A 14,905-nucleotide genomic window follows, 5' to 3' on the forward strand; every position below is an offset into this window, starting at 1 on the left:
CACATCAGCTCTAACCGGCCTTTACTATATATATTTCATATTGCTTATGAATGTTCATATTATTAAAGAAATAAAATTACCCGCTTTTTCTCTACATTCTAAATGCATTTAGTGTTTTTTAGAATAACAGAAATCCTTAATTAAATCCAAAAATTCTAAAATGAAAAGGAAACATGTTGAAGAAAGGAACTGAATACATAAAGAAATTATTCTTCAAAGATATGTGCAGTTATTATTATGTAAATTACCCAATTGCTTAGGATTTCAACCTTTACTATAATTCCCCATTTCTATTTCCTCGTATGATAGAGTTAATGAGCCAGATTAAATTAAAATTAAATAGTATAATCTTTGACCACTAGTCCACATTATTAGTTTGAATTTGACTGTTCTTGTTTAATTGCGTCACCGTGAGCTGTAATTGATTTTGTTAGCATCAGAACATGCCTTTATGTTCTAAGCTCTTTTTAAATAAGAGGCTTATTTAAACCTTTGTCTGATATTGTAGTTAATTTCAGACATAGCGATAATATGCTTCATGCCTGTCGGGAGTTTTGGAATATTTAACTTTTAACAGATCAATTAAACCCGCATAGGTACATTGTGGAGAGGGTGACAAGTTAGGAGATAAAGACGCAGAAACTAGTCATTGATTTGCATATTGAGACAAATCTCTAATTGTTATAAAAATGCTTAAAGAGAAGGAAATCGATATAAACCAGCCAAAATGTCTGGGAAGGCTTCAAATTAAAATGATGGATAAATATTTTGTTGACTGTTGTTACAAAACATAAATGTTCTGTAGCTTTTAATGCGTAATTATCTTAATATCGTTTAAGAATCTGTGTCATAAATTACATATGCTTTAAACTGTGAGATTTTATTAGATTTTGATTTAAATTGGGCTTTTTTAACAAATATTGTTCAAAAATTAAATTTAATAGTGGTCATGTAAATTCATAATGACTAAGGTTATCAAACTACTTAATTTAATTATTTATATCTAACTGCTTACCCTTAAAAATTATCTCTACATATTAAAGTGAGTTATTGCTTTTCATTAATACTCACTGTGGTCACAAGATAAATTATATAAAAGTAAAAATTCAAGTAAAACATATTCTATGCATCTACTTAAAATAACACAAAACAACTTATCACCTCTGGTGCTTTAATGGCTTATTGGAACTTTAAAGTATATTAACTGGGTTACAACCCCTGGAACTGTACACGAAGCTACTACACTAACTGCATCAAACAGAACCTGACTAACTTTCAACACTTGCCAACCTTGCCTACATCAGGCCTTTCAGGTTTGTTCTAATCAGCAGGTCTCTCTCTAAACAAGCAGCAGCGGTGACAACATTCAGTCTTTTGGTTATGAATCATTCTGATTATGATCTTACTTCTCATTTTAACGTATGCCGTTTGACATAAAATTTACATGCTATTTATTAAACCTCTAAATTGACCAAGTATGTGACAAAATGAGACATACAAAAAAAAAAAAAAAAAAAAAAGCTAACTTTTAGTAAAACGTAAATGTCACTTATCTTCTTTCAAATATGACCAACAATTATAAGTGTAAAATATTTAATGCTACTTGATAAATTGCATAAAGTTTATTTTATTCTCAAACTTATTAACAATTATGCTAATGACTTCATGTTTAGTAATAATGCGTACTACTTAGGGATCTATTTTATTTTTAGGATGGTATTGCAAAAGGGAAATTCAGGCATAGATAATATGTTCATTTGAATTTATTCAGTTCCCATTTGCTCATATGTCCTTAATTTTTTTCATTAATGGTCCTTAAAAGTACTTAATTTCCGTGTGCAGAAATGTGTATGAACCCTGAGCTCCACATTAATCGCAATTAACTCACTCCTGAAGACAGAGTAAATGTCAGGGTTGTGCTGCTTTTTTGAGTTTCAAAGTGTGTGTGTGGGGGCTTAATAAAAATACCGCAGCCAGTATGATCTTTTGTACGACTGCCATCAGTATAGACTTGCAATGCATCTTTAGGAATGCAACTAGTAATTTCCAGAGCCAGCTCTCTAAGAAGGTTTTCATGGTGAGTTTACTTGTTTGCAGTAAATTTCAGATCAAAGTGGAAGAAAACTCTTTGTAGTCCCACTGAGGGATCAATAAAGAATCTTAGAGGTGCGACTTCCTGAGAGATCAGGTTCTGAGTATCTGCCAAGCTAAATGGGCTGTATTTTTTTAGTCTTTAATTGTTAAGCCAAGTGGAAAGATACAATGATGTATGATGTTGGGGGCCGTAGCTGTATATTATATTGAAATGCTTAACTAAATTAATTCTTCTTCTAATATGCAGTAACTGGAAGTTGATCTTGAACAATGCTATACCAGAAGGGCAGCTATTTCTGGTTCCGAGAATAATTCGAGCTTCACTTAGTTGTATACGTTCTTATTTCTGAAGATTGGTTTGCGCAAGAATAAATTTGGTATCCATATTCTAGAATACGTCTTATTAGGGCGATATATGTGGCTCTAAAAGGTGTCGATATACTCCAGTAACAGGAGCTTCATTAAAAGAGGTTCCAAAAGTGGATCTTTATGAATGAAGAATGGCACATAGTGTTTTATGTTAGCCCTAGGATTATACATATTGGCATTATTTAGTATTATTTCTTTAAATAAGCCAGTTAGCATTTATATTGTTGGTCAAACACTTTATATCAATGCAGTTATCAACGGATTGCTGGAAGGAGTTCCAGTCAGCCCTAGAAAAGTTCCAGAAGGATTTTTTGATGATTTGAATGTGCTGTTTTTCCATTTTATTAATTAAAATAGGTAGGTGGGCACTCCCAGTTGAGTCCATCACAGTCCATTTGCATAATTGATGGATGTTTGAACTGACAAGTGAAATGTCCAACGCCTCTATTGTATTATTGTTATAGGCAGCATGGGTAAGGGTACCCTCATTGAGTATCATAAACCCAGTGTCATCTATTAAATGCAGCATTTCTTCTCCTCTGCTTGAAAAACAACCCCAGAAAGAGTGTTTGGCATTGAGATCACCTAAAATGAGCATGTTGTCTTTCAGAGCCAACGGAAGGCCTTTCAGGAAGTTGAGATTGGTTTGGGGGTATACATTGTAAATATGAAACGGTTTGCTTCTCCATGTGACATCTATGCTCTGAATCTCAAAGTTAGAACTAAAAGTCACACAATCAGTGCTCTTGTAGTTGATACCTCTGATCAGAAACGCAAGACCCCCCTCCTCTCCTGGAGGGTCTGTCAAGTCAATAAATGTATCCTTTAATTTTCAAGTTCAAAGTGATTTTTAACTTTGTTTCTTGGATTGCAATAGCTTGTACATCATGGGTATTTGCAATATCTAAAATTTGTTCAAGTTTGACTCTAGTAGCTTTTGTTGAGAGTCCATTTATGTTGCACTGTAGGATTTTCAGGGTTTTTATCTTATAAGAAGACTGTAGATTACTTTTCGAATGGTGCTCTCTGCCTAAACCCTGAACATGTCCCTGGTTGTTCTGCATGACGGACAATGCAACAGCATCTGCGGTAGTCAACAAAACCATAAGGAGGAGGAAGTGAGCAGCTTATGTTGGTCAAAAAGACTAGAGACCCCCTAGGCAAGATCTCCAAGGGTAGAAGTCTGTCTTTGATCCTTTGCCTGCAGGTCTTAGCTGAGCATTAATAGAACAACCTTCACGCCTTAGGTGACTTTTCCAGGAGATTACTCTCCCAACGTACTTCACCCATTCCGCCCAGGTACACCCCCTCGTAGGCTAAGAGTACACTTTGAGGCAACCTGCAGGACTTGAGGGGGTTTAATTGTTTTAACTGTATGTGATGTTTTATGTTTTTCTGTATCTTTCAAATTTTAATGAAGATAGTTTGAGTTTTTATATATTTTTTTCTTTTCGCACAGTTTTAAATAAATTGGATAAGAAATATATCTAACGAAATTCAAGAAAATAAGTTTAAGTGAAATGCAGGAAAAAATGTGTATTATTTAATATTCCATACAAGGAAGTCGTGGTGTGCACATTAGCTTTTTTGCTTCGCTGAAGCATCTAAAACAGGTCTTAATTTTTTGTAGTGGCGTTTTCTTTTATAATATGCTTATAATGTAAATAATAGTATGGTAATTCAATTTCATTATTTGGGAATTGTTCTATTATTCTCTCTTGTTCCCATTCCTTTAGTATTTCCCCATAAGCTTCATATAGATTTTCCAGTTTTAGTCATTTGATTGTATTATTTAACGTTATCTAAATTAAAATTATCTTTCAAGGGTATAATCGTTTTTGAGCCATGGTAAATGTAGTTGGAAGCAACTTTCATCATTCATTCTAATTGTGTTTAAGAAATGTTCTCTTGGAGTTTCATGCAACTCTCGGAAGGCTCTGAAATCCTTTTTGAATCGAGAGATCATTAAGTTGGGTAATAACACTTCCTTATTCAACACTGATGTTACTAATAATATTGAGTTATTTGAGATCTGTGAAAGGCTATTTTTATCGATTACAGTCCAACCTAATTTTGTCTTCATGGCCGCGAATCCTGAAGCTAGAAGTCTGAAGCTTCCCATCAATAACTAACCCACTATATCAGCCCTTCTTAGGATTTCAGTAGAACCAAAATTTTGATCATTAAGGCTAATGCCATTTTTGACTAATTCATCTGTTCATTCCCCAGTAGTGACTAAAGGCATAATACTATAAATAACATCTTGACTAAGAGCCTTGAAATTGCTAAGATAGCTTCCATCAGTTTCATCTTGACCAAAAGCCTTGAATATGCAAATATAGCTTCCATCAGTTTTGGATACAAATACAGTGAAAATATTGTGCTTTTTTATTCCTCTAGAGGTTTTGACAAATAATGAGTGTCAGAGCTTTATTTACTACCTTTTTTGACATACATTTTTGCTGTATTGCTCTGTAAAATACACGAGGGAGTGTCCAATAATAACCGGAATTTCATAATTAAAAGCATGGACTTTATTAATTTTTGTAATACACATTTTTTGAAAATAATTTTAATCTCCTTCAAAGTAATCTCGGTACTAATGCACTTGCCCAAATGTTCATTCCATTGTTGAAAGCACTTTGCAAATTTGGCCTCTATGGTACCTGCTAGTGCTGTTGTCATATTGTTTTTGACTTCATCAATATTGGCAAAATGCTTGCCTTTCAACTCATCCTATGGAAAGGAGGAAGTTCACGGGAGCCAAATTTGGTGAACAGCATGCATGAGTCAAGGTTGAGGCCAAAAACCAGTGAATTGTGAAAGTGGGAGCATTGTCATGATGCAGGAATCACTTGCCAGAATTCTACAAGGCATTCCCAAGTACACTTGCAATTCATTTAGAGTATGTTTTTTTGTAAGCTCCTTGCACCATTGCAACAGTTTCAGCTGTATTCTTACAGAGTAAAAAACGAAATGGCACAGCTACTCATTGTTTGTGAGAATCTGCCATTTCTTCATATCAAGAGTGCACTACAGGCACACACACAGAACTGCCAGAGAAACCACATGCATTATTGTTGGTTGACACCATGTGACATACTGATTCACTAGAGGTCTTCCCGCAGCACCCTAGGAAAGAAATCTTGTACTACTAGTACAGGATGTGCAGAAGTATGATTCAGGTTATTTTTGGGTCTTCCCTTACATGGTCATTGGGAAGCAGAATTTATTATATCCCTTATTGTACTTTTACAAACATGCCCTGATAGAGTAACCATTAAAGTTTGAAGTAGAACATTTGGGGACTTTGAAAAATTAGCCAATGTTTCATCTTTATGAGGAATTTGACTATTTTTTTTTTTTTTAATAGTAGAGCTACTTTGATGCTTGTATATTTTGACACAAGAGTTTGTGATGTTTTTTTCCCAGAAGCAATACATGACACTTTTTTCTAGCATTTAGCTATCCTGTGACCCTTATCTAAGTAAAAGAAACAACTATGACTATTGTGTACAATATTTCTTTTTTCATTCAAAATCAAAGAATATACTGATGCAGTTGATGGATATTTACTATGACTTCTAAAATCAGCACTTTTTGAGCTATGACTTTTAGATGGTTGGTTTGTCCCTAAACATTTACTGTTGCTTTTCTCTCTCTGTTTCATCAAGTAAAAAATAGAAGTAACTCATCTAAATTCCATTCATTTGATAGGAGAAATCTATATTATTATGATCACAATCTCCCTCATCTGTTTCAAATTCTGTGCTTTCAATGAAAAACTCTGAACTTTTGCCATGCGTGAAGAGTTATATTAGGTAATGATGATTCTACCAGTCAATACAACATTGTGACATATTTATTTCTTGCAATGCTGATAATTTATAAAGCACGAAGTTTTAATTTCACACTGTCATATAATTTCCTGAATGAAAACTTTTTATTTGAAATTGTCTTCAAGACTAAAGAAAGTAAATAACTTTCACCGTCATGTGGGAAACTCTTAATTCCTCAGTAGACTATTTTCTCTTCGTTGAATTTTTTCTCTTCATTTGCAGCACGTAATGAATTGGAAGTTGATCTGTCAGCACTATCCTTATCTTCAGGGCAGATGTTTTAATTTTATTTAGCTTATAATTCCTTACTAAATGTAGTATTTCATCTCGATGTACTCCATCTTTGATGTGATTTAAATCAAATTCCTCGTCATTATAATTAGCTTCCGATAGTGAAGAAAGTGACACAGAGGTTATTGAAAACGAAAAAATTTCGATTGACTAATTAGTCGGTATTCTCGACACAGCAATTATAGGACTTGAACAGCAGAACTTTGTAACTGAACAAGAAATTATGTCTGTTTATAGAATTAAAGAGAAAATATTATCACATAAAATGAAGCAACTTAAACAACTTACATTGAAAGAAATGTTTAATAAAGTAAACAAATAAATATTAAGCTTTTTTTTTTTGATACCCTTTAGATCATAATTGCTCTTTATTTCATAAATTACAGTTTCATATTTTTAATTTTATAATTTCTGCATGCCATCTTACCAGATCTAAACTGATGATCTATAATCCGGAAAAATCGATAATCTGGAATCGCCGAAGTCCCGACGAGTCCGGATTACCGACTTTTGATTGTATATGGAAACTGAAAAATGATTGAAAAATTAAATCACTTCTAGTGGAAAAAAAATCTTTAATATGTGTATAATTACCTCGATTAGGTATGCATAACTCACATCTTGGTTATAAATTCTTCCAAAGTGTTTATCAAGTCTTGTAGAATTGCATGCCACTCTTCTAAAAGTGTACTTTTCAGCTCTTGGAGGGTGTAGGGAGGACTTTGGGATGTTGAAATTTGGTGCCTAAGGCATCCCACTCATGCTCAAACTGGTGAGTAATGTGGCCAATCCATTCGAGTGATATCTTCTGTTTGCGAGTATTCTGACACCACATGTGCTCGATGAGGCTGATTGTCATCCATTTGCAAAAACTCTGGGCCAACTGCATCCCTAAACAGTCTAACTTGGGTTCCAATACATAACCCTAATATCTCTAAGCAATTACAAAACCTCCTTGAAAGATATGCAGCTCATTGTGGCCATTTGTTATGACTCCTGCCCAAACCATTAAACTGTCATAACAGAAAGATATTTCATGGACAAGGGAAGGCAAGTTGGGCATTCATCAAAGCACATCTAGAATCACTGTTTAGACTATATCTGGACTCATCAATAAACAATACTCAGGCCCAGTCATCTTTGCTCCATTTGAACATAAAGACTGCACCAGCTTAAAAGGGCCTCTCTAGAAGCTGAAGTGAGTGGGACACAAACCATTGTTTTTCTCGCATACACCCCAACCTTGTTAGGCCTTCATGCAGCAGAAGAATGGCTAATTCGAATTCCTGTAGCACCATGAAGGTCTAACACTAAATTTCTTGTAGTCACTTCATGGTTTCTTTGAGCCGAAAACAACAGAAAACTGTCTTCTGATGCAGTTGTTGATCTTGATCGCCCTTGACCAGTCTGTCTATCAACTGATCCATTCCTTAAAAAGCAGCTCCAAACTCTTGATGTGACACTTTGAGGGATATTCACATTTTTGGCAACCTCCATTTATGTTCGACCTCCCTCAATTCTACCAATAATTCTCCACTTTTGACCTTTCTCATAAATGATGCCGTTGAGCCACAACTACTGAATAATGATCACTCTTTGACATCACATTCACTTAAAACAACACTACAGACCAGAATTCCTTATCTAAAATGATATTGGTTCATTTGCTTAAAGGATATTAATTAATAATTAGTATATTAGTTAATTTAGGATTTGCATTAACTACAAATATAAAGTAACATAATTTTGATACTCTCCATTTATAATTTTCAATCTCATCAAATTCTTTATTTATCACATCTTTATTTTCTTCAAGAATTAAATAATTAATTTCTAGCTAACTCCTCATATTCTAGCATGCTAATGCATGTTCAAAGTTGACATGTTTATTTGGTCTCTTCCGAATTCTAAACATCATCATCTCTCTCAAGCAATACATTGCTGTTGCTATAGAAAAGTCTTTTAACTTGAAAATAATTACTGCTCATTTTAGATACAGGTGTTAGCATAGTTCATTCATATTTATCAGCAGGTATCTTCTTTAAACTAATTAATGGTATAAACTGAGAATTTTTGCAATAGCTCGGTACTGTTCATAATAGAAGTTGATGAAAGTTGACTACTGATTGTTTTAGAAATTGTGCTATGCCTAGTTGTGATAGTCCTTTTGACAATTTTCACATGTGTGCTTGTAGCATTTACAAACATAGCCATAAGAGGGCTAATATTAATCAGAAGATAACAGAGATGGTGCTGGTGAATTTAAGATTTCATTTTATTACTGGTGGAAGAATTTGATTCGATTCTGTTACAACAATTAAAAATTTGCTTCCCTTAAAAAAAAAAAAAAAAAAAAAAAAAAAAAAAAAAAAAAAAAGGTTCAAAATTAATTTAATTTTAAATTATCCATATGAAGAATCTTGAAAGAAGCTATTCATATGTATGGAATACCATAATTATGAGTATATGTAACCTGGGGATTGTTGACAAAGTTGACATGCTTATTTGGTCTCTTCCGAATTCTAAACATCATCATCTCTCAAGCGATACATTGCTGTTGCTACAGAAAAGTCTTTTAACTTGAAAATAATTATTGCATATGGGGAATTTAAGATTTCATTTTATTACTGGTGGAAGAATTTGATTCGATTCTGTTATAACAATTAAAAATTTGCGTCTCGTTTTTAAAAAAAAAAACTGGTTCAAAATTAATTTAATTATAAGTTATCCATATGAAGAATCTTGAAAGGGGCTATTCATATATATGGAATACCATAATTATATGTAACCCAGGGATTGCTTGTAGATCTATAATATTAGAATAATATATCGAAATACATAAATTAAATTCACACCCATATCTATTTATATATGATGTAATCAAATGAAAAATTATGATAATGCTTAAAATTTTCCATGTTTAGTTATCTTCAGATCTAGATCTGACCTTACTTAAGTTGAGAAAAACAGTTTCATGACATCATGCAGTGAGGAGCAATATTGAACAATAATGTATGCAATATGTAGCATGACTTCATCTCTGAGTAGATGGCAGACATGTTTAATAAGTGTTAGTGAACAGTTGTATGCTTTTTATTGGTTGAGGATAATAAACCCAGCCTCACATTTTCTTGAAAGTTGAGAAAAACCTACCAGAAATTTGCAACACATGGCTAATCAAATACGATCATTACATCTAGTTCACAGAACAAGTGGATGTATATGTGAAGGTCAAAGCATGGAATTTTGTAACTGAAGTTCCCCTTTGTACACAGTATATTTATTGAGTACATATGACATCTGACAGTAAAGAAGCCAGTGCTACACATTACAGTATTGCATGTAGTAATTTCTTGCTATGTGACGTAACAAATCTATTTCTGTTCTGTTATATTTGGAATGATCAATTCTACTTTTGAAAAAGGAATGCCTATTTCATATCTTTATGGGAGGAACTTTTAGCATTATTGCATCTTTTTCATTTGACTAAACCATATATACATATGCCATTAATTGTTTTTCAATATTTATATGCTGTCATTTAATTTATAATCAATTTGATACAAATAAATAGCACTTATAATGTAAATCATCATCGTAAGATTTATTCGTTAAGTACGTATTTGCTTGTGAATTCTTCAAACTTTTCTTTTGCAGGTAAAGCATGCACAATTAGGTGAGTCATTTCTTATATAGTTTTTAATTCTGGTGAGTAGCAATTTTTAAGCCTTAAATGCTAAGAATCATTTTATGACTTTTCATGTTGAAAAAAAAAAAAATCTTTGGTCAGAATTTCTTTTCTTTTTCTTTTTTTGCTTAGCTGCACTTCTTAACAAAAGTGGAAAAATCTTTTTATCTATCATAACCTTATAATTAGTAGCTTTTTTCTTTGAATATTAATTGCATGATCTGAAAACTATTTACATCAATGAGCATGATACAATGTCTCACAAAAATGATCGGCTGCTATACTTTTTTTTTTTAAATAAGAAGGAGAAAAGCTTTGAAATAAAATAATAAAGAATATTTTCCCTTTGATTACATATTTTCTTAGCTCTCTCTCTTTGTGTTAAATAAATTTGAAAAAATTTAACAGTAAATTTAAAAAATAATATTTTATACTTAAATTTAAAAAAAAAAAGATACCGCGAAATTAATCAGACAATTTCTAATTAAAGCCATCTGAAATTAATAAAAAACGAAATTTCATGAAATTAGTTTGGATAAAAAAGCTAGGCAAAAATCTAAAAATTGTTTTGCAAATTAGATTATTGCAAATTCAAATTTCTTTTTAGAAAAATATCTGTTATTTTAATATTTTTTTGCAATGGCTTGGTCAGGAAAGGAAACATTGCTAGAAACCTACAGATTAGTTATTGATTTGCATCAAAAGAAAAAAAGTTATTAGAAAAATGGCCTATTTATGTAATTTCAGTAATTCTATAGTTTTGATATATATTATTAAGCGTTATAAAAAACAGGATTGTATTCAAAACAAAAGAAGACCTGGAAGACCATTTAAGTTATGGAATAAAGCACTTTATTCTAAGGAATATAAAAAAGTAATAAAAATAAGGAATATAAAAAAGACTGAGTGCTTCTAAACTCGCTGCGAAACTTGTTGAATTATATGGAATATGTGTAAATCCAGAACTGTAAGAACAATAATCTAATTTGCAAGATATCATGGACAAGTAACAAGAAGAAAATTTTATGCTGGGGGTAGGGGAACCTTGACCTTGTTTAAGGAAGAAAAAAAAAGGCTTTGACTTGTTTTTGCAAAATCACTGAAACGGAAGACACCCGACTACTGGGAAAAAATGTTGTTTGCTTATGAAAGCAAATCTAACATCTTTCAGCTCAGATGGACAAGTGCTAGTGTGGAGAAAACACAAAGAAGAATTTCAGAAGCAAGAAGTCACCAAGTATTAAACATGATGGAGGAGGAGTTATGGTGTGGGGATCTATGGCACATTCCGGTGTTGGTAATATAGAGTTTATAGATGGTGTTATGGATCCAGTATAAGTATGTTGACATCTTTATGGAAAATTTGTCTTTGTTGGCACATAAAACTTAATTTACAAAACTGTTTTAAATTCTACCATGATAATGATCCAAAGTATACTGCACAGAATGCTAGACTCTGGCTGTTATATAAGTGTCCAGAAGTAATTAAGGCACCACCTGTATCGAAAGATCTTAATCTTATTGAACATATTTGGCAGGAACCAGAGTCAGAAATTCAAAAACAGAGCAGCACCTAAAATCAGTGATTCAAGAGGAGTGGCATAAAATAAATCCGAAAATAACAAAAAAACTAGTGGGGTCACCACCCAAAATATTAAATGAAGTGATTGAGTGTAAAGGTAATCCCACAAGATATTAAGTAGCAAAAACAATGTAATTTTTTGTCATTTTTAGCTGTTACTAAAAGTGTCTGATTATTTTTGTGAGAATATTTTTCTTCATTAAACAAACAATATTGATTTTTGAATTTAATTTTTGTCTTTTTGAAAATTTATTTAATGTAAAAAATGTTTAATTTATTTATAATCAAATTAAAAGTATTTTTGTTTTAATTTATTTTTGTTTTTATGTTCATTAAAAAATGCAAAAATTCAAATGTCCTATCATTTTTGTAAGCCACTATATATATATATATATATATATTTATATGCATTTTGTTCCATTTTATATTCTATAATATAGACAGTAAATAAGCTAATATAAATGAACCTACTAATTTATCTTTGCTTTATATTATGCTTTTGTGTTGCTAGATGCTTTTTTATTTACAATGATGTATAATTTCCTTTTGTAAATTATAGTTTGATGTGTCTATGGTATAATAGCTATTATTCTATTATACTGGAGTATAGATAGATTTATAGTATTGTTAAGTAATGAGATAATCTAAAAATAGGCTGTGCTCAAAACATATGGCATGCACAGTCAAAATAAAAGAGGGGTCAGTTTTATATCTCCCATTCTAGTCAGCCAATCAATGAAATTCAACCTGTCTTTTTCATGTCTCAAAAGTGCAACTTAGGACATATTAGATTTATGCATAGTATTATTATAATCTGCATATTTTGACACAAAATCAGACTTTTTCGGAAATGACGTGCCATTTTTTCCTGACTTTATTTTGCACCACAGATCATGCCATAGTGCGAAGTTTTGTAACAATGCAGCAGTAGCTTTTTTTAAATTAGTGCTCAAAATTTTAACCCTGCAATGTTAATTGAATTTCATATGTATTTGATAATATTGCTTCTTAAACATACTTGATTTTTTTTTTCATTATTCAAAATTTAGTTCTCATCAAATAAAATTCATACATTTTTTCTGATTTATTTTTTAAATTTGTGTTTTTTGAAAAAAAAAAAAAAATTGAATAACAACCTATAATTTTTTTATCATCATCTTAAAGTATTTATATGTAGGCAGTATACTATACCTGGAAAAATTAGAATTTTTTATTCAAAACAAAGAAAGATAAACAGAAAAGCAATATGACCAAAACTGTGAGACCCCTAAGGTTTAGATTATTTTGTTAAATTCTTAATCTGAAACTCTTATGAAATATGTATATCATGCATAGAATTTTTACTTTTATGGGGGGAAAAACGAAGAATCAGTCTAAACAGAGTCAACATTCAATAAGCTGTAACTGAAGAGACCTTCCCCCAAAAGAAATAGTGGAAATTTGAGAATTAGTATTGGTATCGAATAGTGTGTTTTGACATTCACTTTGATTTATCTTTGCATTCCCAGTTTCATAAATCATTTTCTCGAAAATTCTGAATTGCAAAAGTTCAAGTAATCAAAGTTTTAGTCTTTATTTACAGTGGAGCAATTAAGTTATTAGATTGTGTTAAAAATTAGGGAAAGTTGCAAGTTTACCTTGATGCAACTTTCTGTCATAATAAATGTGTTAGGTAATTAAACAGAAGGTTTGTAGAAGTTTGTATTTGGCACAGGTCTAAGAGTAGATGTCACATTCTTTTAACCTTTTCTTGCATGTGAAGAAAAACTTTTCTTTGAGAGTCAACTTTAGTTTTAGGAAGCAAAAATAACTGCAGAGACAAATCTAGATATTATTCTGGATCACTAAGTGGACATACTTACTTTTGGTAGGAAAATGATTCTATGAAGTGGTTCATAGAATATTTATTGTCATCCTATACAGCACATTTAAAATATCAGTCTCCAACTGAATAAACTAAGATTAAAAATCACGCTTTTTATTCTCAGTCATTTGTGCCTACTGTGCCAAACATTTAAAACTGTATAATTGTTTTGGCACTTCTGATTGTAAGATAAACCAAACCTAATATCACTTAATATAATGCAGTGTAAACCTGTTTAGTTTTCCCCAAATGCAGAGAAATTATCATCTCTTCTTTAGATTCCAAGAAAATGAAGTGAATACAGTAATAGCAAATGAACCTAGAGTTCATTTGCACTATGGTTTGGCAGTCTGCAAACTAACACATTAACAAAACTTAAACTCTACTTTTTGTACATGAGAATATAATATTTTTAATACTTACAAATCAGTTAGTAAATTAAAGATTAAAAATCTGGATCCTAATTTAAGTGGGCCTACTAGTAACCAAGTTATTAATGATTTCTGATTATTGGTAGCTTGCCCTTTTTGAGTCTTAACCCAGACAAATAGGCTGGCTGCACGATTGGTTTTCCCCAAATATAATCCGAAAATGAGCCAGAATGATTCTCCACGAAGGCATCTCTGCCCTTAGGCACACCATGTGCTTTGCAGTATTCAAATTACCAATCAAACTAATTTCAGCACGATTTCTAAACTCAGCTACAAAAGCCTGAAATTGTCTGTAAATCAGGCATAGCTAACCAGTTGGGAGGAAAACGAGAGTTATAGTGAACTGTGAATACTCCCTTTCTAAATTTAAATTGTCATTCATTAGTTAAACTTCTTAATTTGTACTTTTGGTGGAGCTGATTAAAAGAGTAGAAGTTCAGGTATAAAACCTTGATTGATATAAAATTAGCAGCATTTGCACAGAAAAAGACTTTTAAAATTTTCCAAATTGTTTTACTAGAATTTATTAATGTAACAGTAATAATCATTAATTATATTAGTAATGATTACAGTCCAATTCTTCACATTGTAAATTAGAATTTTAAGCACATGTGAAAATATGTTACATAGGGAAATGCATTTTAAGATGAAAGAATGAGTTTAATTTTTATTTTAATTTTTTTACACTTATTTAATAAAGATGCCCTCATTAAGAATCAAATTCAGAAGTTGTACAAGGTTTATATC

General features: G+C 31.6%; 1 protein-coding gene across 9 annotated transcripts in view; it reads left to right on the plus strand.

Moving 5' to 3' along the window:
* Window positions 1–14,905, plus strand: part of LOC118193729 (uncharacterized) — a 209,490-nt gene that overhangs the window by 90,817 nt on the left and 103,768 nt on the right. For all 9 annotated transcript variants that reach the window (XM_085818509.1, XM_085818513.1, XM_035364855.2 and 6 more), the window contains one exon: window positions 10,251–10,269. In XM_085818509.1, coding sequence (XP_085674635.1) covers window positions 10,251–10,269 — 19 coding nt within the window. The remainder of the gene's footprint in view (window positions 1–10,250; window positions 10,270–14,905) is intronic.

Source organism: Stegodyphus dumicola, chromosome 6, assembly GCF_044657685.1.
Source record: "Stegodyphus dumicola isolate Sdum_Otavi_A_Nest chromosome 6, ASM4465768v1".
Taxonomy (NCBI): Eukaryota; Metazoa; Arthropoda; class Arachnida; order Araneae; family Eresidae; genus Stegodyphus; species Stegodyphus dumicola.